The 27,956-nt window shown below is 43.0% G+C and overlaps 1 protein-coding gene across 1 annotated transcript in view; it reads right to left on the bottom strand.

The window, feature by feature from the left end:
- LOC126101403 (cardioacceleratory peptide receptor-like) overlaps window positions 1-27,956 on the bottom strand; it is a gene marked incomplete at its 3' end in the record, with an annotated part of 348,677 nt that overhangs the window by 38,533 nt on the left and 282,188 nt on the right. The window contains exon 4 of the mRNA XM_049912066.1: window positions 19,120-19,215. Within this exon, the coding sequence (XP_049768023.1) occupies window positions 19,120-19,215 (96 nt within the window). The remainder of the gene's footprint in view (window positions 1-19,119; window positions 19,216-27,956) is intronic.

Here is a 27,956-nt window from a genome sequence, read left to right as displayed (position 1 = left end):
AAGAACCCAAACTGAGATGTTTAGAACAATTTACCAGCAAATAATTGATTAAGTTTCAAGAGAGATGTAGCGCACGTAGGCCCATGAAGGACTTCTGTTGTATATTTGGACTAAAGCACAATCAGTAAATAATCATAAAAGGAAGTGGAAGGTTGAAAACTAGTGGATGCATGTAGCATTTAATGCCAAAGGGCGAAATAAGCACACCAGACAAAAAAATTGGTTTGCTCCCCCCCCCCCCCTCCCCCCCACATACACACCGAGAAGGCATCACTCTAATACCGTGAAACACAGCCTCTGGCCTTCGTAATGAAGATAATTCGATGTGGAAGAGACACAAGTTTATTTAGATATGTCATAGCCGGGTGAAGCCACTCTCTGATCATTAGATGCTGTAGAGCTGCCAATTGCAGAAGTGATCGCTGTTACAAATAGTCCCAGACATTTTTATGGGATTAAGCGGACCACTCGACGAGCATTAAGGCACCTGACTGTTCGTCAAACAGCGGGCCGCGGTGGTCTCGCGGTTCTAGGCGCTCAGTCCGGAACCGCGCGACTGCTACGGTCGCAGGTTCGAATCCTGCCTCGGGCATGGATGTGTGTGATGCCCTTAGGTTAGTTAGGTTTAAGTAGTTCTAAGTTCTAGGGGACTGATGATCACAGATGTTAAGTCCCATAGTGCTCAGAGCCATTTGAACCATTTTTTTGTTCGTCAGACACGGAAAGTATGTGCGCAGGTCCGTAAAAAGGCTGACTTTATTTTGGAAGGTGATGCTGCCCACAGCATACTCACCATAAAGTTCCAAAGAAAGGTAAACACTTGGTCACCGAGAATGTTGAAATAAACATCTTGATTCATTTTCATGGTAAACTGAATGATAGATGTACATATTTAGACTGAAGCAACGAATGAAAATTTATACCACGACCAGGATTCTAACCTGGGTCTCGAGTACACTGGGCAGAAGCACTAACCACTACGCCACCCCGGGACACTGGCTTCGCAGAACTGTACGGACAACCCAGGAGTCCTTCTTCCTCAGTCCAATTTTTCATTCACGTCTCAGCCCACATGGTATGCCCCCTAAACTCGAACACCATTGATTGATAGGATCCGAGTTCATGACTGCATCCTCTGCACGCTGCAGATTATATGCCCCATTGGGCCGTCGATTCACTCGATGCCTTGCATTATTTGAAAAGAGGTAAAACTTGGAATTGTCGGATTATTTTACACACTTCAATTTAGCTACATTCCAGTATTGTAATTTTTGGCCCATTGAAAACGTGCATTTTTATGTGCCTCCTAACTTTGGTCTTTTGCGTAGCACCCGATTTCAAATGTCCACTGCATGCAGTTCGCTGCACAATGTTCGATCTGAAACTCTTTGATGCATTTTCAATCTATGGCAGCAGCAATTCCTCTCGGTTTTGAAACTGAATTTCGTTGTCATGGCGTGACTCTAGTCTCTGGTCTTTTTTTGAACACTGTTCTTTCGCCCTATTACATGGCTGCCAGATCATACTCTTACCCATAACGGGACATCTGTCAAGGTATTTAACAAGACATGGAAACTATGGTGTACTACAAATTCATTGTGTTATAGTACCCACACTAAGTGAGATATTCACACCATGTTTGGCTTACGTGATAGACAAACTCACAAAGTTTTGTCTGTTTGTATTCCTTGTTGTCGTGAGTGAAGCATAATAACAATGGTTTGAGAAAAGACACAGTGCGTCGAGTAGTTTATTTGAACAAAATTGGACACGCAGGTTCAAAGGAACTTCCAAACAAAGTACAGGAAGCAATTACCCTTGCGCAAGTGGATACGTTTTTGGTACGGGAACTTCTGCAGACAGAAAGCTTTGATATGGAGTATCATACTGGACGACCTGGAACAAGTGAAACCGACATATACGGATACGCTTGGCTTTTCAACATTCACCACAGAAGTCTGTTTAAGAACGTCTCAAGAGCTGCAAATCCCTAGGCCTAGTGTGACCATGCACTTGGCCCTTAAGAAACATTTACAGATGTATCCACAGCGACTGTAGCTGTTGCACACACTGAAACTAGCGACAAGCCAGAATAGCAGGGGTAGTCCAGTTTCCTGGCCTAGATCTCCTGACGTTACGCTGATGGACTTCTCTCTGTCGGGGTGCGCCAAGGACAAAGTGTACCAGGCATCTGTCAACAACATCAGTGGTTTAAAGAACCAAATCCTGGCTATCACTACCAGAGTTGATGCGGAGATGTTACGACGAGTGTGGATAGAGTTTGAATACACACTGGATAATGTGCTATCAAAGGCGTACATGGAGAAGTTGATTGAATAGCACAAACATTATGTGAGTTGGGTGTCACATAACACAAACATGGAGTGAATATCATAATTAGTTTGGGTGCGACAACACATTAAAGTTGTGCCATACCTTTCGAGACACCCTGCACTTTTATTCATTATGATAACAATAAGAAACGCTTCTCAGAAAATTCAAACTTGTGGTAGTTCCATTTCTGTACTTTAAAAAAGCAATTCCTGTACACACAGCACATTTTTTCACATTTATTGTTACATCGGTGTGGCCTATCTGTATAATTCATTCGAATATATGTGGTTCTCTTAAACGAGAGAGCCAACAAAATGATATCAACATTGCATCGTGTAGTTCACCAGCGTCTTCGTATGTGTGCTTACAAAGTGCAAATTTTGCAACATGTGACACCGAACGACAAACCACGCCTACAACATCGCTGCGGATACCCTGCAACGTGTTGATATGGATTGCCAGCTTCCTGGAAAGATGTTTATTCTCAGATGAGGCAGGATCAGGAAGGGTTAATAGGCATAATGTTCGGATTTGGGGTCCGCAAAATCCGCACGTTATCAGTGAACATGTTCGTGTTAGCCCTAAACTAAACGTCTGGTGCGAGCTAATGCACGACAGGGTTGTTGGTCCGTTCCCCTTTGCGGAACGAACAGTGAATGGGTCAGTGTATCTAGATATGTTGGAGCAGTTTGTGTACCCTCAGATACAAGACTTGCAACCCAACATCATTTTCCGTCAAGATTGGTCTCCGCCGCATTCCTTGATAGGAAATTTCCCAATCGTTGAATCGGACACGGAGGACCCATTGCCTGGCCACCACTTTCAACCAACACTACGCCGCTTGGTTTCTTCATGTGGGCATTCGTGAAGGACCGCGTGTATGTGACCAAAGTGGACGATATTCCTACATTGCGACATCGTATCACTAATGAGATTGCAGCAATAACAGAGGAAATGTTACAAAGAACTTGGCAATAAATTGAATATAGACTCGATATTCTTCGTGCTACAAATGGTTCACATGTAGAGGTGTATTGATGATAAATAAGTAAATAAATTCTTAGAGATGCTCTACAGAGTAGTTCGTTTTTCATTGTAGTATCTACTGTGTGTGTGTGTTTTTTCCCTGGGTCCTGAAATCAGGGAAGTTTGAGTGGGACATCCTGTATTGTGGTGCGCGCGTATGTCAGCAGGCGCCGATGCCAACCTGCAACACACATCTGTGAGGCGGGCTGCGGCATGCACAGCCCCTGCGACTCAACGATTGCACAGTCTAGCGAATCAAGAAATTTGCAGCTCGGACCGCAGGGGACCGTCGCGTGCAACAGACACGAGGACAAATGGCGTACTCAGCCGTAACAGGGGTTGCACCTGCTGCAGATCTTTTGCTGCATCGGCTGTGACATGTGAGGGCTATCGAATGCATGCATGCCTTCACCATGAGAGTATTTAGGACGGCGTCAGTCCCGATTCAGGCTGTTCTGCCGCAGGCAGTAAACTGATGTCTGCTGCTATGGACCCAGCACAGCTTCCGAACGCATACCGCCTTCACATCCAGTGAACAGCGCTAAGTTCAGCGACATGCCCGTGGGAGCCGTTAGTATCATTCGATACTGTCAGACTCCCATTGAGACTGAAGGGACTTTGAAATTATACCGGTCTTGTCGGAACCTTAAGTTTATTTTTGTTCAGACTTATACCTCCCGGTGAGAGCGCCACAGACGACGCATAAACGCCTTCACTAATGTGCTAAGTGACGGAATGTAGTGCTTCAGATGAGTTCGTTTTCAACTATTCCAACACTAATCGGCCATTACTTGGGGTGGTATCCCCACAAAGTGACATTGCTGAGGGGCATAGCGAGCAGACGCTATTTCGAATAATCAGCACTGAGGTTCTTCTGGACACAGTCTTCGTTTTCATCAGCGTGCATGCAAAAACAATATCATTTATGTTTTCCATGTTTCTGCACTACAGTTTGGGGTCTGTTATTATTTTGATACAACTAGAGCTTGTTATATACAGGATGAACATTAATAAAAGCAACAAACTGCAGGGACGGATACCTGATTGGAAACGGACGGTACCCGTGCAACGACAATATATCGTCTCAGAACACAGTACAAAGGTGCATCGCATTCACGTCGTAATATATGTTCAGAGTGGCCTCAAAGAGATGCAATGCGTTCACACGTCGCATCATGGATTGTTGCACTCTTTCACACGTCATCCTGGCCTCTCCCCGAATAGCGTCACAGACTACATGAATAGGCTGTTGAAGAGTCTGCACATCAGGAACTGGTTCAGCATACACCAGGCTTTTCAAATGCCCCCTGAGGTAGAAGTCCAGGGGGTTTACGTCTGGTGATCTAGCAGGCCGTGACACAGAGCGTCCTGTTTAACGTCTGGGGAAGATGTTGTTGAGGTGTTGGCGAAATGTAATGTGGAAGTGGGGTGCAGCTTCATCATGCAGAAACCACATAACCTATCGTATTGCCAAGGGCATGCTCTCAAGCAGCCTAGGCATTCGCAGGAAGTCCAGGTAAGTTCCTCTGTCGAGACCTTGTGGAATAATAACCAGTCCAAGCATGTGATCGCCAATAATCCCTGTCCACATACTTGTCTATAGCTCATAGATGACGATTATGCAGATTGACAATGTCCGTTTGGTAAAGGCTGCTTCATCAGTAAAGAAGACCGATGACAGATATCCCATAATTGAGATAGACTTGTGCGTACTCGTTGCAGGTGATAGGGATACTAGCGGTTGTCATGTAGGATACGCATAATCGTACTTGGCTTACAGGATGTTAGCCGGCCACTTGCCTGGATTGTAATAAGGTTCGTCTGAGTATCCTGTGAACCGAATCCTCCAGGCCTGATGTACGCCGCCTCCCTGCTCGTCTGTCTGAAAGAACCTATGATCACATAAAGGCCCAAAAAGGACTAATATGTTGTCTGATTTGATTGGTGCCTGTGAGGATACCTGTTTTGGAGCAGCCGTGTTGCCTCTCGACCATTTCCATCTGCTTGGTCGTACACATGCACTATCTCGGCTTATTCTCGAAGTGAACAACAGACCATTCTGTCGCTTACAGTGCGCTGCGTCAATCAAACAGCCTGCAACATACAAGGAACACACGGCACGTGGTCAGAGGAACTTTCATTCGTCAGCGCAATGTGCCGTGGGAACCATGCATTTCCGGACACATGTTCACAGGAAATTTTTCCTCCGATTCCAGTCAGGAACCCGTCTCTGCAATTTTTAGATTTTATTAATGATCACCATGTACAGGGTGATATTTCGAGGTTTGCGGAAACATCGTCCACAGAAAGTGTAGACAATCTACAGACGATAATTACTCTTACTTTTATTTGGCCAGCAGATCAATGAATACATAAAATCTCGTCTGCTTCCAACCCGCTTAATTTAGAATGAAATCGTCGGGCTTTCAAAAGCTGTACCAGCGATCGTCATCACGAGCAATACTACCGACTGCAGCAGCGTCGAGAACCCTCTACAGGAGAGGGGGAATGACGCATTCATGGGAAGGCGTGTTGAGCAGTTAATGAATAATGAACGTCAAAGTTTGTTGTTCACGGGAACGATCTCTAGTATACTACGTGGTCAGAATAGGAAGCCACATGCGAAGCTCACATACACAGACATGCACTGATTCAAAAAGTGCGCGAGAGACTCTTCCAAGGGTAGAAGTAAAGCTGTGAATACCAGGTCGTGAGTCGTGCTTCGGTAGCTCAGATGGTAGAGCACTTGCCCGCGAAAGGCAAAGGTCCCGAGTTCGAGTCTCGGTCGGGCACACAGTTTTAATCTACCAGGAAGTTTCATATCAGCGCACACTCCGCTGCAGAGTGAAAATCTCATTCTCTTCCAAGGGTAGTCACAGGGGAAACTGTGAAACTCTTGACACACGATATACCGAGAAGTCTCAATGGAGCAAAGGAGCTGTGTCAAATGATTCATCTACAATGGGTACCGGGCAACAGGGGAAAGGCACGTACGTAACAATTGAAGCAATATCTAAGTTACATCCAAACTACATACCTCTAAAATACAATGACATACTCGCCAACCAAGAAAAACGGAATGGAAGAAGTTAGTGGATGTGAACAATAATATCAAATGCATTTGACAGCAGTGTTTCTATGAAGACTGAAGCGACGAATGGAAACTTGTACCAAGGCTAGGATTTTAACCTGGCTCACCTGCTCGCCGGCCGTTGTGGCCGATCGGTTCTAGGCGCTACAGTCTGGAACCGCGCGACCGCTACGGTCGCAGGTTCGAATCCTGCCTCGGGCATGGATGTGTGTGATGTCCTTAGGTTAGTTAGGTTTAAGTAGTTCTAAGTTATAGGGGACTGATGACCTCAGAAGTTAAGTCCCATAGTGCTCAGAGAAATTTTTGGACCCACGCGTTATTGACCTGCTCAGTTTGTGAAGCTTTTTCTCTTGAATAAATCATTCAATTTTTCTGAAATTGTGATCATTTGTTTGTCAGTAAATATACATCACATTTACCGATTTCCGTCCTATTGGGACAATTCCTTCGTATTGCATTTTTTTTCTTAGAATGTATGTAAACGAGCTAGTGGATAACGCAGGAAGTTCCATGAGGCTTTTTGCGGATACGACTGTTAAAAAGAAGTCGGAACACTAGAGAATTGTAGCGAAATGAAAGAAGACGTGCGAAAGATCGACGCTTAGTGCAGGGAATGGCGACTGACCTTCAGCATGAACCTATGTAAAATATTGCACATAAATGGGCAGAAAGACACATTATTCTATCATTACACGCTAGCAGCACAATCAGTGGAAACAGTCACTTCCATAAAAATCTTTACGTATGTGCATGGAGCGATTTAAAGTGCAAAGACCACTCAAAACCAGTCGTAGGTAAGGCATGTGCCAGACTGAGTTTCATTGGAAGAATCCTCCCACATAGGAGGTAGCTTTCAAAACTATCGTTCGACAAATACTTAAATATTGCTCGTCAGTGTGCGGTCCGTATCAGATGGGATTGATAGAGAAAATGGAGAAGATCCATAGAAAAGCAACGCCTTTCGTTTCAGGTTAATATAGTAAGCATGAACGTGTGAAGGAGATGTCCACACAACTCCAGTGGCAGACGTTGCAAAAGAAGCATTCTGCATCACGCCATGGCTACCTGTTTAAGTTCCGAGGGCGTATATTACTATAAGAATTACCAAGATATTGTTTCCTCGTACGTATATTTCGTGAAAAGACCACGAAGGTAAAATTAGAGAGATTCGAACATACATGGAGGCTTACCAACGATCGTTCTTTCCGTGAACCATTCGCGCCTGGAATAGGAAAAAGGAGAATGGGGGAGAGACGGTGGCACAAAAAGATACCCTCCGCCACACATCAGGTGGTTTGCAGATATAGGTACAGATGAAGATGTAGATATAAAATACTAACAGCATGACATATGAATGCTAACAAAACGGGACTTTTGTTAATGTTAACCCTTTCAGATTCGATATATAAAAATTAAATTTTTTGAATTTTCTTATTTTTATTAGATTAATATACACAAGTGAATCAACTGAACACATACGGGTGGTTTCAAATGGAGCTCCTGTGCAAGTCATGTCGTTACTGTTGGTGATAAGATGGAATGCAGTTCTTTTATACAGTTAGGCACTGACAGACCCCACAGATCCATACACGTCTGTGATGTTCCTTCTTTGTGCCACAGTGTACACCGTGCCTTGAGATGCCATTTATTAGTAGATGCTTTTCTTCTATTGTACGTTTCTCAACTGCAGCAACAGTTTAACATTTTTTTTGCTAATTGTTCCTTGCACTCCATTTTTTAAATAATGCAGGACAACACCGATTTTTTTTGTTCGAAACTCGAGATTACTGTCCTCAGCCAATACATCATCTCCACTTGCACTGCTACTATCAATCTGAGTCGGCATAAAAAAAAAATTCCTCCAAAAGGCACGCCAGAATTCCCTCCTCCTTTATTCTGGGGGAGTACATCGTGGGAAATTGGAAATACAACAGCCTGTCACAGCTAGTTAAGTTGCCCTTAGAGCCACGGTGGTTTCAAAAGCAACCACCACAATAATTACGAGAATAAAACCCTAAATTTAACTAGCCAGGCTAACGCGCTTAGTAGGCAAATGATCTCTCAGAACTTTTCACTTTTCTTTATACAGTTTGGTTGTGTAATACATTATGTCCTTATGTTTCGTAATTTATTTATTTATTCGTATGGCTAGGGCCCCCCCGTCGGGCAGACCGTTCGCCGGGTGCCGGTCTTTCAATATGAGCCACTTCGGCGACCTGCAGTCCATGAGGATGATAGGATGATGACGACAGCGCAACACCCCGTCCCTGGGTGGAGGAAATTCCCCGACCCAGCCGGGAATCGAACCCGGACCCAGAGGATTGACAATCCGTCACGCTGACCATTCAGCTACCGGGGGCGGACATGTTTCGTAATGGAAGTTAACAAATACCCCGTTTGTAATATTGTGTGAGATAATTGTGTCTGGCGAAATGGGGTTTGCCTAAAATCGATAGAATAAAAAAGAGAGTTCTCGTCCAAGAAAAGTATAATGCTACCAGCCAAGTCTGGATGAAATAGGGCTGTTTCTAAAGCTGATATCGTCTTTCGCTTGGTGCATGACCAAACATTTTGCGTAAATGGGCTTTGCCTAAAATCAATAGAATAAAAAAGAGAGTTCTCGTCCAAGAAAAGTATAATGCTACCAGCCACGTCTGGATGAAATAGGGCTGCTTCTAAAGCTGATATCGTCTTTCGTTTGGTGCATGACCAAACATTTTGCGTATTTTGCGGCCAACGGGCTTCTTTAAACGAGACATCTCCATGAAATCACTGTAATGTGATCATTTTACGCATTAATTGTTTAGTTTTATGTTCTTCCAGTTCGTCGTTTGTGAGCTACAATAAAGTAACGATAGCTCCGTAAATATTGGTTTGCTTGGGAAATTGTACGAAAATTTTCGATTCCTTTCATCATTGTCCATACGTCCGATGATTAGCCGTACACATCGGAAGGTTGCCCTATATTATCGTCTTCAGGCCTTATCACAGAGGGAGCTAAAATAATCGTTATATCTCAAGAGGAATATAAATATTTGACTAAACTGCAGCGGAAATTGGAGCTTGGATATTCAGTAGCCTGTTACGTGCTAAATGATTGAAGAGTGTATGAAAATTTATCATAAATGTGAAATGCACCTTAAACCATTAAAATTCACTATTATCCAATAGGAACACAGTTTATTAGCCGGCGTGGAACTTGTAGACTAAGTAAATTACAAAGGCTGGCTAGCATTTTAAATACCAATGACATAATTTCGACAAGTTTAATTGTTAATGCGCGGCTATTTGACACTGTGTACCTGCGTGCATCTGCCTTTGTTTTTATTATCCTTTTTCGTTAAAAAGTATCTGTTAATTTTTTTTATAAAGTTGGAGACAAAACGGCTGGAATCGCAATCACTGCAGTCGACATATTCTTCAATGAGTTTGTTGACTTGGTAGCAGAGGAGTGCTGTTGGAAACGTGTTAATTACGCAGTTCTTTGACACAGGAACTAACAACACAGCGACGTTTCTGCATCTACATCAGCACTTCGCAAGACGCTGTGTCATGTGTGTGGCGACAGAGGAAGATTGTGTACGGTCACCAGTGACGTGGCAGGCACGTCCGAAGCTGCTGGTACGAAGTGAATAACACTTGAGAAGGTCACAGCGTTGAGGAATATTTTGCAAAAAGAGACATAATATCTGACGGGAAATCGAAATCACTGGTTATATAATGTTAATTATAATCCGTATTGATTGCAAAAATGTTTATCCAAATGACCAGTTTCGATTCCTCTGGAACCATCTTCAGATCTGCAATTTGGGTTACACGAGTAACCCGTCCGCACACAGCAACCTTCACATACTGCGTCACATGTGAGATCTGAAGATGGTTTTAGAGGAACCGAAACCGGTCACGTGAATGAACATTTTTGCAATCAAGACGGATTATAATTACCGTCGTGGAATAAATGAACACACATTCTTCGATGTGGGCACCCTAATCACTACTCCATATTTTTTTGCCCTGCGTTGTCATGGAACGCATTATAAACCGACTCAACAACTAGGCTTCAGCCATTCTATAAGCACAACCTCGCCAATTGCGTAATGCTGCTTGTGGAAATCTTACAGAATTTTTTTCTGGAAATACAGATGTATGTTTGAATATGGTTCTTGCCAAATACGAGCCCTGTGTCTTCGTTGACCTACCGCTATCGGTTAAACTCTCTTAAGTTTTTAGTTCTAGTTGGGTGCATCATTTCTAATGGAACATAATATCGATGTCAACTGCTAATTCAACTAACAATCACTTTCTAGCCCTCGATGGTACAGTTATGTACTTTAAATGGAACTAATGAGGAGGTACTGAATAGAATTGGGGAGAAGAGAAATTTGTGACACAACTTGACTGGAAGATGGGAGCGGTTGGTAGAACATATTCTGAGGCATCAAGGGAAAACCAATTTAGTATTGGAAGGCAGCGTGGAGGGTAAAAATCGTAGGGGAAGACCAAGAGATGAATACACTAAGCAGATTCAGAAGGTTGTAGGTTGCAGTATGTACTGGGAAATGAAGAAGCTTGCACAGGATAGAGCAGCATGGAGAGCTGGATCAAACCAGTCTCTGGACTGAAGACCACAACAACAACATGGAAACTTTAATTCGAATGAGATGGAATCACAAAAAGGGAAGTGAGGGGACGAAGGGGAGAGATGGAGGGGGAGAGAGAGAGAGCGAGAGAAAGGATGGGGAAGTTAATGAGAATCGGAACGGCCTCTGGGGTAGGTCTCGTCGAGACCTTTGTAACTGCTGCAAAAAAGTTCTCCACATCTTAGTTTTTTAAGCCTGTGAGTGGGCTATTATAAGATTTAGATAAATGAATGTCATTTGAGTATAACGACTCACAAAATGGAAAATATGTTGGACGTAGGACCTACTCTACGTTCTGTAGTATAATTTAGCAATGTACATTGTAAGACGTAACATATTACTGTGCATTGTTGTAAATGAATGTAAATATATATACTACATCATTACGCTCATGAAAGACCTCTTTATTTTTGTTATGACTAATATGTCAAGTATATCATTAAAGAGTTGTGAAAGATGTAAGTCGAAACAGGACCCTTGGAGCAGATGAAATTCCGTCAGAACTACTGTTATCATCGGGAGGGCGAGCCACGACGAAACAGTCCCACGTGGTATGCAAGGTGTATGAGACAGGCGAAATACCCTCAGACTTCAAGATAAATGTAATAATTCCAATTCCAAAGAAAGTAGTTGCTGAAAGGTATGAATATTATGCAGCTACCAGTTTAATAAGCCATGGTTGCAGAGTACTACCACGAATTGTTTATAGAAGAATGGAGAAACTGGTAGAAGCCGACCTAGGGGAAGATCAGTTTGGATCCAGAGGAATGCTGGAACACGCGAGGCAATACTGATCCTAAGACTTCTCTTAGAAGATTGTTTAACGTACGGCAAACCTATGTTTATTGCATTTTTGGACTGCGAGAGAGCTTTTGAAAATGTTGACCGGAATACTCTCTCTGAAATTATGAAGGCAGTAGGGACAAGATACAGGGAGTGAACGCTATTACTTGTACAGAAAGCACATAGCGGCTATGAGTCGATGGGAATGAAAGGGAAGCAGTGGTTGAGAAGAGAATGAGACGGGGTTGTAACATATCCCCGATGCTATTGAATCTGTACAGTGGGGCAACCAGAAACGGAACCAAAGAAACATTTGGTGAAGGAATTAAAGTTCAAGAGGAAGAAATAAATAAATTGAGGATTGCCGATAACATTGTAATTTTGTCAGAGACAGAAAAGGACTTGGAAAAGAAATTGGGTGCTATGGGTACGGCGAACATCAACAGAAGCAAAACAAGAGTAATGCAATGTAGTCGAATTAAATCAGGTAACACTGAGGGAATTAGTGGTAGACTAGTTTCGCTATTTGGGCAGTAAAATAACTGAAGAGGGCGAAGTGAAGAAGACATAAATAGCTGACTGACAATGGTAAGAAAAGTGTATCTGAAGAAGAGAAAATGGTTAACATCGAAGACAGATTTAAGTTCTAGAAAGACTTTGTTGAAGTATTTGTCTGGACTGTAGCTTGAGTGGTATCATTGATAGCATCCTAAGGGCTTCATAGCAACGAAATTACAAGTTTCGACGCCGATAGTGCTCGTGCTGGATTCGACGGACCCAATGAAATACGCCCATTGAGCCACCCCTCCCACCCCCCCTGCAGCTCTGTACCGCGAAAGCCCTCTGTCGCCGCAATATAGCGCTCAGCCCACTTACACTGGGAGCCTCTATGCAACGACGCCATCGTTCATGTGTTTGCTCGGTGAGCCTCTTCCTTGTCAACATTGTGATAGCTGGACCCTATTCATTCCTGCAATATCTATAATGAGTCTTAGTACACTTGGAGATACGAGTTAAGTAAACCTTGTGTTGGGGGTGTTAACTTATTCGCTAATCATTTCTGCTCCTGTCCAGCTTTCCTATGACGAAAGGTGCTGAACCACTCTGTAGCCCACATGCCCTTACCGTTGTGTACCAAGAGGCACACAACAAACGTGGTGAAGAGTACTATTATCTATATGTGGTTGTTTTAAGTCTTCAAATTACTTTCTTCCTGATCTGTCGTCTTTTTGCTTGGTGTTCGCTGTTTTTGCTTATCCTGCGTTTACTTTCCTTGTGATCTAGGTTCCACGGTTGCTGCCTTTGCACCTCCCTTTTTTGCCTTCTCTGTGCTAGTTTTGATTTCGCTGATTGTTTTTGTGCATTGATATTTATACAATGGCTATTTCGTCGCAATCGTTTGCTGCGCCGCCTGTAGTTGATGTAACTCAGTTTATTCAGTTTCAGAGTCAACTAACGTCGGAATCGCTTCATGACGGCGCAGATAACTTCACACAAAACACCGGACCCAACGGCAGTGCCGGCACATGTATACGAGTATTTGGTACGTTTTCCTGAGCTTGACGAGGCGGATGATGCCTGGACAGAGTACATCACACAGTTCAATGCCCACGTCGCAGCACATCACACATAAGGTACTGACAAACGTTCTAATTTTTTGACCTCGGAGGGAGTGACTATTTATCGGCTGTGCACCAAGTTATTTCCCACGTCCCGCCATGAACTGATAGAGTTTGAGGACCTGTTGCAGGCACTTACAAAGTATTATGAAGGTAGGGTTCAAGTGACGGCTGCCCATTATAAATTGTTTAGGTTCTCTAAGCAATAATGACAGACATATCACCAGTGTACGACTGACCTGCAAGGCAAAGCTTAACGGTGTACATTCAAATGTGAATGTGCCAAATACTACAGTAATGCAATGATTCGTGACGCAATCATGCACAATGTAGCCGACTCTCGCTTTGGGGAACAGATTCTTAATTACCAAGACCCATTCTTGCAACAGATTCTGCAGACTCTAGACTACCAATATTGCTTCGAAAGCGCAGCAGACCGTTTTGAGGTGACGCCTGTTTTTTCCGTAGATCCCAGCCGGTTCGCAAACAAGCCACGGCTCTCGCGTCAACACGTGTCGCGCTCGGCACAAGGTGTGAAGTCATGCACACGCTTTAATAAGGCAGATCGGCACATGCTCGTCAATCTTCCTCTTCGCGTGAAGCGAATTGCTTTTTCTGCGGCAAACGGGGATATGCACAGTATATGTGCCCCCAGAAGCGTAAGACACCCCATTCTGCTACTTCTTCACGCAAGTCTAAGTCACTAAGAGTGGGTCGTGTATTTTCAGAGTCCAACAGTGGAGTTAGTGAAAAACAACAGCGTACAGGAAAGGCCCCCAACTCATCTGCAGTGATAGATGAGGACAAAAACTTTTCGTGTCTCTTTCTATTGCTGGACAATTGGTCCGTTTGCATTTGACTCTGGAGCTTCAGTGACTTTGCTCAACTGTAACACTTACGAATTGCTTACCGAGCCTACGCTGTGCACATCGCTGACGGCGTATAACGGCCAAGATATTCCTGTTTTAGGCACTCGTGCTCTTCTTTTCTGTCTGGTCGCTTTCGATTTGTTTGGGCTAAGCGTTCAGGACAATTTACTTTGTGTTTCTTCTTTTGATTCTCGGCACAGTGTTTCTAAGTTACGTGCAGAGGTTCAGAATTTGTTTGCTGGTGGTTAAGGCAAAGCTAATAATTTTGTTCCCAGTGTCACAATGAAGGAAAATGCACAGCCACGTTTTGTTAGAGCTCGTCCTGTCCCTCAGGCGCTTCGAGAATACGTGGCTCAGGAACTTACCGGTTTGCAAGACAGTGGGGCGTAGCACCCATTACTGTCAGTGGACGTCCCCTCTTGTTATTCTAAAGAAACTGTTCGGCAAACTCCGATCATGGATCGAGTTTAAGAAAACTGTGAATCCTCAAATGGCTCTGAGCACTATGGGACTTAACATCTATGGTCATCAGGCCCCTAGAACTTCTTAAACCTAACTAACCAAAGGACAGCACACAACACCCAGCCATCACGAGGCAGAGAAAATCCCTGACCCCGCCTGGAATCGAACCCGGGAACCCGGGCGTGGGAAGCGAGAACGCTACCGCACGACCACGAGATGCGGGCTGTGAATCCTCAAACAGTCATTGATAGTTGACAGTTAACACTTGCTGCTTCCAGGCCAGTTGATGGATGAACTGGGTGCCGGACGTTACTTTTCCAAATCTTATTTGCGCAGCGCTTACTTGCAAATACCGGTGGATGAGCAGACGCAACAAGTCTGTCATCGACACTCATTTGGGTGTCTTCAGATTTTTGAGACTGCCGTTGGATAGTGCTTCTGCACCCGCCATATTTCAGCGCTTTCTGTAGCAGCTGACTGCAAAAGTCCGTTTTGCTCCGAGTATTTAGATGGCATTGTCATCTCAGATCGCACGCCTGAAGAACACATTAGCAACCTTTGCACTCTGTTTCAAGTGCTTTCTGCAACTGGTCTCAAGTGTACTTAGGACATGTCATTAATAGCCTGGGTGTTCACCCATTGCAATCACATTTGCTTGCTACCCGCGACCTTCTACCTCCATGCAATGTGCGTTACGTAACGTCATGAATTACACCCGGATTATTCCTAAGTTGCTCAAAAGGTGACTTCCTTCCATAGATTGTGCAGGAATCGTGTTCATTTTGTTTGGTCTCAAGAGTAACAGTCTGTTTTCCAGAAGTTGAAAGATGCTTCGCTTAGTGATTGATGCCTTTCTCATTTTGATCCAGCCAAATTTGTGGTCAAGGCTGCCGATGCTTCCTCTTATAATATCGCTGCGGTTTTGTTGCATGTTGAACAAAGCTCAGAGTAATTATTCATAAATGTAAAAGGATACTCTCTACATCGTCTATGGTCAAATGTGTATAAATTCTTAAGGGACCAAACTGCTGAGGTCATCGGTCCCTAGACTTACACACTACTTAAACTAACTTAAACTAAATTACGCTCAATTATGCTAATAACAACAGACTCACCCATGACCGAGGACTGAGCGAGGTGGTGCAGTGGTTAGCACACAGTACTCGCATTCGGGAGGACGACGGTTCAATCCCGCGTCCGGTCATCCTGATTTAGGTTTTCCGTGATTTCCCTAAATCGCTCCAGCCAAATGCCGGGATGGTTCCTTTGAAAGGGCACGGCCGACTTCCTTCCTCGACCTTTCCTAATCCGATGAGACCGATGATCTCTCTGTCTGGTCTCCTCCCCCAAAACAACCCAACCCATGCCCGAGGAAGGATTTGAACCCCCGGCGGGGGGGACCGCGCCATCCGTGACACGGCGCCTCAAACCGCGCGGCCACTGCGCGCGGTCATTGTCTATGGCGTCACTAAGTTACTTTGTGACTGACCATAAACCTCTACCATCATTGCTTAGATTCTTAATCAGTCCCAACTCGCACAGCCCAGAAGCTGTGACAGTGGGCTCTCTTTATTACCAATAAGAGACTGTGCATTGGCCCACTGCCAAGCATGCCAGTGCAGATTCTCTTTCTTGCCTCTCTGTTGCCCACATTTCACATTCGATGTGTCCTCTGCTTCTTATTGCTACACTGATGCACAAGACAATATTCTGCATAAATTTCCCCTTAATCACTGGAAAACTGCGCAGGCATCAGCAGCGGATCATGACTTGCAGATTCTATTGCACTACATCCGCACTGGTTGACCGCATTCAGCCAGACAGATTCGTAGCTTTTTGGTTTGCGGACATTTTGCCTATGGTATGCCCTTGCAGTTCACAAGGGCGTCATTTTGCTTCGCACCACTAATGAAGAGTTATGTGTTGTGGTTCCCTGGGTTCTGCGGCCTGACATGCTTCGTTTACTACACCGTCCGTCACTGGGGCGTCGTTCTTACGAAGCTGTTGGCACGACGTCATTCACTTGGCATAGTCTTTACGCACAAGCTGAACAGTTGAGCTCTCAGTGCCAATCCAGTGCTGAACATCAGCCAGCCCCACCTCAGTAGTTCTTTGAACGGCCCTAATCTCAAGAATGTTGCCAACGTTTGCACTTGCGTTTCACAGGTCCTTACTGGAGTAGACATTGGCCCATCGTCGTTGACGCTTTCAGCAAATTTACCTTTGAAGTTCCCATGCACTCTATTATGACTACGTCCTTTTGCTTTTGCTTTGCTTTTGCTTTGTTGTGACTGACAAAAGGCCTAAATTTGTTGCCGCAGAGTTTGAACAGATATGCAGCACTGCTGGCATCACCTACACCATGAATGCACCATTCCACCCACAATCTATGCTTCACTTGCTGCATCCACCAGGATGGGCGGCGGCCTTTCCGCCCAGACAGGCAAAGTATAACACTAACGGTTTGATCTTTTACAGATTGTATGACAGCTGTCTCGTATGGCACTTCCGGTCTTCTGCAATCATTGACATACGTCTGTCAATGTTTGTTGGTCTGCCTCTGCATGTGGGTGTATGCCCTCTGCCCAATTGTTTGGCTGGTATTCCTAGGCGGGCCCAGGGTGTACGCTGGGGTGCAGTCGGGAGCTCGGCATCTCGGCATCAGCCTGTTTTGGCTCCTCAGTGCCACCTGTGTCTAAAGCCGCCGCCCCCCTCCCCCACTCATCATTCACGGGCGAGTTTTGATGAGTAAGTATATGGTATCACATACTGACGCCACCCCACGGGCATCATAGTAATGGAATTTACCCGTTTCTATCTGACGCCGATAGTGGTCGTGTGGGATCCAGCGGATGCAATGAATCACTGCCGTTGGGCCACATCTCCAGCAGTTCTGTACCACGAGCGGCCTCTGCCGGCGTGATATAGGTTGGCCAGCGGCAGGCAGTCAGCCCATTTGCACTTGAAGAAATCGAGTTGAACTCACGAGGGCTTAATTCAGGGGAGTGCAGTAGGCACTTAGCAGCCCCATCAGTGAAACAAATCAGTAACAGCTTGCACTGTACGTGCTTGAAGATTGTCCTAACCGTCTTAATGTCTGCGTTTAGCAGTCGTATACCTTTTGCACTCTTAGTGTTAATCTCATTGCTTTTAATTTCAATGGAGGTTGTTCCGATTTTTATGTATGCTGAAACAATTCTTCCTATGACCAGTTCTTTTCGATTTCTTGGCATCTTTCCTGCCGTCATTTCGTCTTGACTTCCCCGCATTTCGTATTTTTTTCATTCCTAAGTGAGTTATATTGCTGTAATACGGTGTTTCCATGAACATTTTTGAACTTTCTTCTTTCGTCGATCAACTTATGTATTTATTTTATTATTCAAGTTTCTTTGCATTTAATTTCTTTAGACTTATGTTTGTGTGTCCTATATCTTTGATGCCCCTTTTCAGAGTGTGGACAGTTTAATTTGTGGGCCCTGTTGAGACGTGTAGTGAAGCTACCCTTTTGTTACAGCTTTTCTTAGGTGAGGTACATTCTATCTATCTTGTGGACAGGACGCATGTCTGAAAAACTCCCTAAGTTGGGTTCGTTCTACGTTGGTAGGAAGGCAAAAAATATTAGCGCCGCGGCAGAGTGTCACGCGACGGGGAAGTCTTCAATTTTTGTGTTGGTCGCTAGCGTGATGGTCGAGATGAGAAAGACTACCCGTGATCGGGGTATTAGGCCGTGGCCAGATCGTGGATCACTCAGTCAGGTGCTGGATCCTTACGTGCGTACCGTGAGTATATCTAACCGAACCACTGCCAGCTGACATGAGCAATAATGCATTGAGAGAATTGGTCCTAGACAACCGCAGATAGTAACAGTTGATAGACAGATCACATTACTGAAAATCACTTACGGGCTCAGCACTAAGCAGCAATAATCGGTGAACAGCTACACTATACACAACCATAACCTTACCCATACATTGGCATAATGTCAATTCATACAGGGGTAGGCTCTAGCACTTATTCTGAAGTGACTGCTTTCACTAATCTGCAATTTTTCCACTACATGGCTTCTGCAGTTTATAGGGAGGGGGTGACGCTGGATCTGTTATTATTGCCGGGCATCGAAATGGCGACTGGTGTTGTCGCTGTGATCTGTCTGTCCACCACTGCAAAACACAAAAGTCGAGGGTGATCCCCAGCCATGGTGTCAGATTAATTTTTTATTGATGCCATACCCGTGTGCCTCCAGTGTTGCACAAATTTGTGTTTAAAATGTCTGCAAGCGCGTAACGCTGTGTTACCTTGGATAGTCTTCTCCTCGTAGAAGATGATGATGGGCACAGAGAAGAGAAAAGACAACAGCCACGCAGACAGCACAAGCAGCCTGGCTCTGCGCCCTGCAAACAAAATACCTATGTAAGTTTAAGGATGCACAAATCACATAACAGGTGCTAATAAAGCTTATTGCTAACAGTAAACAAATGCAGCACATTTAGATTACAGCCGAGAAAAGGGCAATGCTACGGTCGCATGTTCGAATCCTGCCTCGGGCATGGATGTGTGTGATGTCCTTAGGTTAGTTAGGTTTAAGTAGTTCTAAGTTCTAGGGGACTGATGACCACAGCTGTTAAGTCCCATAGTGCTCAGAGCCATTTGAACCATTTTTGAAAAGGGCAATGAGTTGCACAAACACACTAACACACTCTGAAATGAAATTGATATCTGTTCTTTTAGTTGCACGATGGATTCCATAAGGTAAAGGCTAAATAGAACATATGAGGATATACAATCAAACGTATTAATAAGTTACAAGCTCCTTAAAGTCGACATTGATTCTGTAAACTATTGTGTTTTCTAAAGCGCGGATAGTGGTGATACTTGTTCTCTGTTGAATGTTTAATGACAGCACTAATGTAACAACTATTGTCAACTGACATTACAATTTATTGTAACGAGATGCATTTATTATTTTTTCCGCTACGTGTTTTATCGAATAATACCTTCAATATAACGTGGATTTTGTTTCTGTTAATAAGGCACGGATGTATTTCAGCCAGCAGAAGACAAAAAAAAACAGTCTGCGACCAATGAAAAATATGTATTGGGTTGGTGGGAAAGTTCGTGACGTTTCTTCGTAAGTTTAATAAACATAACAGATACACGTAATACACACCTCAGTCATCAGTGATATATTCTCCCTTGCTGTTTACAACACACTACCAATGCAGGGATACCTTTTCGATTCCGGGACTCTAGAAATCACATGCTTTTGAAGCGAAGAACTACTAGAGTCATTTTCGGAGCGCATTTTGACGCGGAAAGGAAGTTCCTTAAGGGTTTTCGATAGAGAGCGGAAAAGTTGAAAAACTAAGGGCGCAAGATCATGTTAATAGGCGGGTTTGGAATGACTTTCCAACCAATTCCTGTGTGTCTTTTGTCAGTCTAACAGAATGCAGGAGGACATTATCGTGGAGTATCATCACTTCACACAGTCGGCCTGGTCGTTGTTCCTGAATTGAGTTTGCAAGACGTCTCAGTCGTTGACAATAAATGTCCTCAGTGACGATTACCCCTCGGGGAAGCAATCGCTGTTCCACCAGATGCAAAACCTTATCTTTTGTGGTTGCACGCAGGTCTTTGTACGGGAAGCTGCTACGTTGTTTGGGCTCAACCATTCCTTTCTTTTCCTTATGTTAACATAAAGAAGCCATTTCTTGTCACCAGTAACGTTATAGGAATGATCGGTGTTGTTTACGAGCCAAATGATGACGAGCAAGCAGATTTTGTTTTGAATTTGGGTCAGAGCATACGGTACCCATACACCCGATTTTTCAATTTTTCCCCTTGTGTGGACGTGTCGCACAACGATGGAATGATCGCAGTTCATCACCGTCCAGTTCTCGAGTACGCTGACGTAGATAATTGTGGATTAATGCTTTTAAACGAGATTCGTCGAACAACAAATGTCGTCCTGAACGCGGGGAGTCACTAATGTCAAAACGAACCTCCTTAAAACGAGAAAACCATTTTCCCGCCGTTCTGTGCCCAGTGGCATTGTCCCCATACATAACGAAAATGTTTCTGGTTGCCTCCGCTGTTGTTACTGCTCTATTGAACGCAGACGGAAGAATATGTCGGAAACGTTCTGGTTTCTCTACTTGGCACTCCCTTTTCTAGCATCCACAGATCCAGCCACTATCTCCAAATGACAATATGTAAACTCAGACAGTAGTGTTGAAACTTAATTTCTCTTTTATGAAATCTGTAGACGTTCTGCGTGTTTGTAGGAAACATTTTGTCTTGTCTCTACTACATATAGGAGAATAACTATAATCCAGAATGAGATTTTCACTCTGCAGCGGAGTGTGCGCTTATATGAAACTTCCTGGCAGATTAAAATGTGTTCCGGACCAAGACTCGAACTCGGGACCTTTGCTTTTCGCGGGCAAGTGCTCTACCATCTGAGCTACCCAAGCACGACTCACGCTCCCTTCCTCATACCCTTACATCAGTTTCATAACAGCATTCACTCCGCTGCAGAGCGAAAATCTCATTTTGTATTACATACATCTCCCTTTCTTCCAGGATTGCTAGTTCTGCAAGGTTCGCCGGATAGCTTCTGTGAAGTTTGGAAGGTGGGAGATGGGGTACTGGCAGATATAAGGCTCTGAGGAGGGGGTGTGAGTCGTGCTTGGGTAGCTCAGATGGTACAGCACTTGCCCACAAAAGACAAAGGTCCCGAGTTCGAGTGTCAGTCCGGAACACAGTTTTTATCTGCCACGAAGTTTCAATAAATACAATGCTTGCATATTTCTTTATTTGTTTCATGTAACACTGGTAGGCATTTTGAATTGTGCCCGTAATCCTGATTATTGATGAATGACGAGCAAGCGGGCAAGTTGAATCCCATACGCTACAGTCTTTTCTTTTCTTCTCTCTCTCTCTCTCTCTCTCTCTCTCTCTATCTATCTATCTCCCTCTGTTCCCTCCCCTCCCCTCCCCTCCCCCTGTCCCTGCTACCTCACTGTACTTCTAGATATCAGAACATTAGACCTACTTTCTTCTTGAACATAAAATCTTCCAGGCTCCTTCATGTTCCTTTATACCCCCAATCATTGACTACAGCGATACAAGATATCTCTCAGGAAAACTCGCGACGTCTGGCACTGGACATGAATGCCTACGTCAGATGCATCTGTGACGTTCGACTTTTTGATCACATTTCACCAGCATATGCACAACAGTCCTGACTGCGTGCAGACAAACGCAGAGATTTCCATACACTCTGTCTCAACTACTGCCTTATAAATGTACACTTTCCCTTATATCTCTCCTCGTCCTTAACGCTCATGTCTGAACAATATGACAGAAACACACGTTCCCATCATAATAAAATCCTCTCTGTTCCACTATATCGCTCTAATCTTGGCTGGCGGACAAAAAATACTTTTGATATGATACTTTTTAGAATTCTTCCTATCTTCGAGGAAATGCTCCCAGCAAAAGACAGAAAACACAGCGATTTGCAGGTATCTTCTGGTGGTTCAGGCGAACGTCCAAGATTAGAGCGCTTCTTGGCTCTGTTAAGGATGGCTTGGGTTTGAGGAAGCCCGGTGTGTACAAGATCCCTTGCCACTGTGGGAAGGCTTATGTTGGTCAGACAATCCGGACCATTCAGGACCGATGTGTTGAGCACCAGCGGCAGACACGGTTGCTTCAACCTGAGGAATCTGCTATGGCGGAGCACTGTGTCATCGAGGGACATACAATGCTGTATGACGAGACACAAATGGTTGCCCCTGCATCCCGCTATTGGGACTGTGTAAGAATCCATAGAGATTCGATTATCTGTGAATCTTATTAATAGAGACAAGGGTCACCTTTTATGTAAGCCTTGTAACCCGGTGCTATCAGACATTAAAAAACAATGGTCTGTATTTCGATCGTCGGAATAATTTTTAATTTTTTATAGTGATATCTCCTATTTCGCCTGTTTCCACCACTGGCGGTGCGGTATGTTTACTTGCGCTAGAGGGCAGTTACGGCACCCTCTCGCAAACGCGTTGTGGGCCATTTGCGGCCTAAGTAAGGGCCGTCGCTTGCGCTGAGTAGTCAGTTCTGGCGAGATCGTGTACCAGTACTCTCACCTCAAGTTGGCAGCCAGTTGGACCGCGGAAATATGCGTCAAGATGACGTTATGATCTGGCTGCACACCCGAGAAGAGTATTATCAATTATTACGCTGGGAAAGCCTTCGTAACCATATTATTATTATTGCTTTTATCATAATTTTATGTATAGCAGCAGTTGTAAAAATACTGCCAGTGTTTACTTTATTAGGTCTTAGTCATTACTCTTTATCCATATTGTCACTAGATTAATCTATTTTTCTTATTTCAAACTACTGTCATGATGTAACTATGATGTGTAAAATGTTTCATGTGTGGAACACTGGAACGATGTAAGAGAGGGCGTGATGGCCCTAATCTGATCAGGTTAAATAACTAAATAAATAAAATAAATAAAGTTCTGAGAATTCTTCACTCTCTAACTTTTCGTTTTCTATTCAGACTTTTTGAGTTGAACGACAGACATTCCATGTCATAGGATTTAGGATGGACGAATGTTGTGTAGCATATCAGCTTCGCATTAGAATTTAATCATATTTTATTGCGGCTGTTCTATTGGTAGGCTAGTTCTATAAACTCTGACAGGAGTGACTCATAAAATCTTGGTTCAATATAACCACTATCGAAATTAATTTTCTCCAACCTGTTGGTTTCCCCCTGTGTGAAGATGTTGTTGCTTTCTCCAATGACACTAATTTATATTACATAGCGACCCGCCCCGGATTCGCATGGGTAACAGTGATATCTACGGCAGCGACGACTTGTGTGACGTATAGGTAAAAATTAGGCACTGTTAGTGAAAACTGTGTAAAAGTCGCTACAGTAGTTTCTAAGATTACCCTCCACATTCAGATAGAAGATCATGACGGGGAAAATTAATCACTATCTCCTTCCAAGGATTAGGTATTATAGTCACCTGTTTCGGTCTCTATCGTCCATCCATTCATCTCTTATGTGGTCTACCCAGTTCTCTCTTTCCAGTCGGCCGATAATTCTTTTCTTTTTTTTTTTGCTTTACATTTTCTATTACTCTGTGAACATGATCCTTCCAATTCATTCTGTTCTCTGCTGTCTTGTCATTAACTGAAAGTACTGTTAAATCTGATCTTATCCGTTCATTCCCTGTTTTACCCATTTTATTACAACCCCTTACATATCCCATGAAGTTCTTCTCTGGTGCCTGTATTTGGATATTTATTATTATTTTTGATCTGACTGGATTTTTTTTCTTTGAGAGCCATTATCTTTGTCTTATTTACAGATACAGTTAAGTTGTAATGTAACGCGTTTTGCCTCAGTCTATATATTGGTCTTGGTAAATTATGTTCTATTTTCTGTATAATTATCTGGTCAACAACATAACAGAGTATTTAATCGTACACTACATCCAATTTTATTTCATAACTATATTTCATCTTTCAACTTGATAATCAGATCATCAACACACAAATTAAATAAAGTGGGTGGTCGATTGCAGGCTTATCGTTCACCTTGATTTATTAATATTTAGTCTGCTATTTTCGAAATTGAACTTACAAATATTTTTGTGTTTATATGTAAACTCTTTACGGTATTAATAAAGTGCTGTTCCAGAACATGGAGAGCCTCGGTAATTATGTTAGTGTGTAAGGGGAATTTAAAGTAGACGGGGGCAGTAGTGAGAATTTGGTTCGAGGAATGAGGCATGCCAGGATAACCTGTGCAGGTGTATGAACCGTTGCAGCGAAGTGGCTTAGTGGCTAACGCACCTCTCTAGTAAGCGGGAGCCCTAGGTTCGACTCTCTGCCTTGGTACAAATTTTTACTCGCCGTTTCAGTCTCTAAAAATAAAATCATTTCTGTATAAGACCAGTAAAGTCGCAGAATTGTGTCATTTCATTTGATCAGAAAACCTTTATTCCCAATACTTTCCAAAAAAAGGGGTGTTTTTACCTTATCAAAGCTTTCTTAATAATCAATAAATGCTAAAAGTGTTTCTAAGTCAACTTCCCGATGTTTTTCAATAATTTATTTATTATAAATACACGAACGCCCTTTTCTGAAGCCTGATTGTTTTGTAATCTTTAAGAATTTTCCATAAATTTAATAGCCTGCATTTAGTATCTTATTTCTCTATAATTCCCTTTGTCTTTCCTCTCGTCTTTTTTAAATGTAGAAATAACCTCAGCTATATTCCATTATTCACGTACAGAACAGTTCATCCAACACATGTTTACAGAATGGTGGAAGCAAAATTCTAAAATGATTCCTCCATATTTAATTCAGCATTAATGCTATCTAGGCCAGTATCTTTTCTCTTTTTTTGTTACTTTTAGGGCTACTTTTGATTTTTTTGTCTAATTGATTTACAGAGCTATTATCAGTTTTTATAGAATAACATTCTTCACTACCTTCGCCATGCCATAAATTTCTGTAATGGTATATTCATTGATTTGCTGCTGTTATAATGTTTGCAGTATTTTTCTCAGTTTCATTCAGATGCTTGATAAGTTTGAACGCTATATTCTGTCTTCCTTGACTGTCATGTTCAACATTAGCAATGAATCTTTCCCAGGATTCATTATGCCATCTTTTGATTACATTCTTCGTATTATTTCTTTTCTGTTTACATGTTTCCCAGGCTTCATTTGAGCGTGTTTGTAAATAGGAATTATAAGCATTTTGTTTTTCTTTAATGTTGCTGGCGGTTTCTGTATTCCATATTTTCTGATCCCTTCTTCGATTTAATACATTACTTTTTCCTAGTATCTCATCAGCTATTTTCAACATTGCTGATTTGAATCTTTATCATTTTTCTCCAATATTATCTTTAGTTTCAGCCTTGTGCATCTCGCGTGTGAGTCTTTGTTGGTGTTGTTGTTGTTGTTGTTGCGGTTGTTGTGATCTTCAGTCCAGAGACTGGTTTGATGCAGCTCTCCGTGCTACTCTATCCTGTGCAAGCTTCTTCATCTCCCAGTACCTGCTGCAACCTACATCCTTCTCAATCTGCTTAGTGTATTCATCTCTTGGTCTCCCTCTACGATTTTTACCGTCCACGCTGCCCTCCAATAGTAAATTGGTGATCCCTTGATGCCTCAGAACATGTAGTACCAACCGATCCCTTCTTCTAGTCAAGGTATGCCATAAATTTCTCTTCTCCCTAATTCTATTCAATACCTCTTCATTAGTTATGTGATCAACCCATCGAAACTATTTATCGTCCACGTTTCGCTTCCATACATGGCTACACTCCATACAAATACTTTAAGAAAAGACTTCCTGACAAATCTATACTTTATGTTAACAAATTTCTCTTGTTCGGAAACGCGTTCTTTGCCATTGGCAATCTACATTTTATATCCTCTCTTCTTCGACCATCATCAGTTATTTTGCTCCCCAAATAGCAAAACTCCTTTCTTACTTTAGGTGTCTCATTTCCTAATCTAATTCCCTCAGCATCACCCGACTTAATTCGACTACATTCCATTATCCTCGTTTTGCTTTTGTTGATGTTCATCTTATATCCTCCTTTCAAGACACTGTCCATTACTTTCAACTGCTCTTCCAAGTCCTTTGCTGTCTCTGACAGAATTACAATGTCATCGGCGAACCTCAAAGTTTTTATTTCTTCTGCATGGATTTTAATACCTACTCCGTATGTTTCTTATGTTTCCTTTACTGCTTACTCAATATACAGATTGAATAACATAGGGGAGAGGCTACAACCCTGTCTCACTCCCTTCCCAACAGCTGCTTCTCTTTCATGTCCCTCGACTCTTATAACTGCCATCTGGTTTCTGTACAAATTGTAAATAGGCTTTCGTTCCCTGAATTTAACTCTGCCACCTTCAGAATTTGAAAGAGAGTGTTCCAGTCAACATTGTCAAAAGCTTTCTCTAAGTCTACAAATGCTAGAAGTGTAGGTTTGCCTTTCCATAATCTATTTTCTAAGATAAGTCGTAGGGTCAGTATTGCCTCACGTGGTCCAACATTTCTACGGAATCCAAACTGATCTTCCCCGAGGTCGGCTCCTACCAGTTTGTCCATTCGTCTGTAAAGTATTCGTGTTAGTATTTTGCAGCCGTGGCTCATTAACCTGATAGTTCGGTAATTTTCACAGCTGCTTTCTTTGGGATTGGAATTATTATATTCTTCTTGAAGTCTGAGGGTATTTCGCCTGTCTCATACATCTTGCTCACCAGATGGTGGGGTTTTGTCAGGGCTGGCTCTCCAAAGGCTACCAGTAGTTCTAATGGAATGTTGTCTACTCCTGGGGCCATGTTTTGGCTCAGGTCTTTCAATGCTCTGTCAAACTCTTCACGCAGTATCATATCTCCCATTTCATCTTCATCTACATCCTCTTCCATTTCCATAATATTCTCCTCAAGTACATCACCCTTGTACAGGCCCTTCATGTACTCCTTCCACCTTTCTGCTTTCTTTTCTTTGCTTAGAACTGGGTTTGCATCTGAGCTCTTGATATTCATACAAGTGGTTCTCTTTTCTCCAAAGGTCTCTTTAATTTTCCTGTAGGCAGTATCCATCTTACCGCTAGTGAGATATGCCTCTACACCCTTACATTTGTCCTCTAGCTATCCCTGCTTAGCCATTTTGCACTTCCTGTCGATCTCATTTTTGAGACGTTTGTATTCCTTTTTGCCTGCTTCATTTACTGCATTTCGTATTTTCTCCTTTCATCAATTAAATTTAATATATCTTCTGTTACCCCAGGACTTCTACTAGCCCTCGTCTTTTTACCTACTTGATCCAGTGGATTGTGGTCAGAGTCCACATTTGCCTCTGGAAATGTCTTACAGTTTAAAACTTGGTTTTTCATTGCTGTCTTACCATTATATAATCTATCTGAAACCTTCGAGTATCTCCAGGCCTCTTCTATGTATACAACCTTCTTTTATTATTCTTGAACCAAGTGTTAGCTAAGATTAAGTTATGTTCTGTGCAAAATTCTACCAGGCGATTTCCTCTTTCATTTCTTAGCCCCATTCCATATTCACCTACTACGTTTCCTTCT

This window comes from Schistocerca cancellata, chromosome 9 (assembly GCF_023864275.1).
Source record: "Schistocerca cancellata isolate TAMUIC-IGC-003103 chromosome 9, iqSchCanc2.1, whole genome shotgun sequence".
NCBI lineage: Eukaryota > Metazoa > Arthropoda > Insecta > Orthoptera > Acrididae > Schistocerca > Schistocerca cancellata.
The sequence above is the reverse complement of the archived record's forward strand: the minus strand, read 5'-3'. Positions and strand labels throughout refer to the sequence as shown.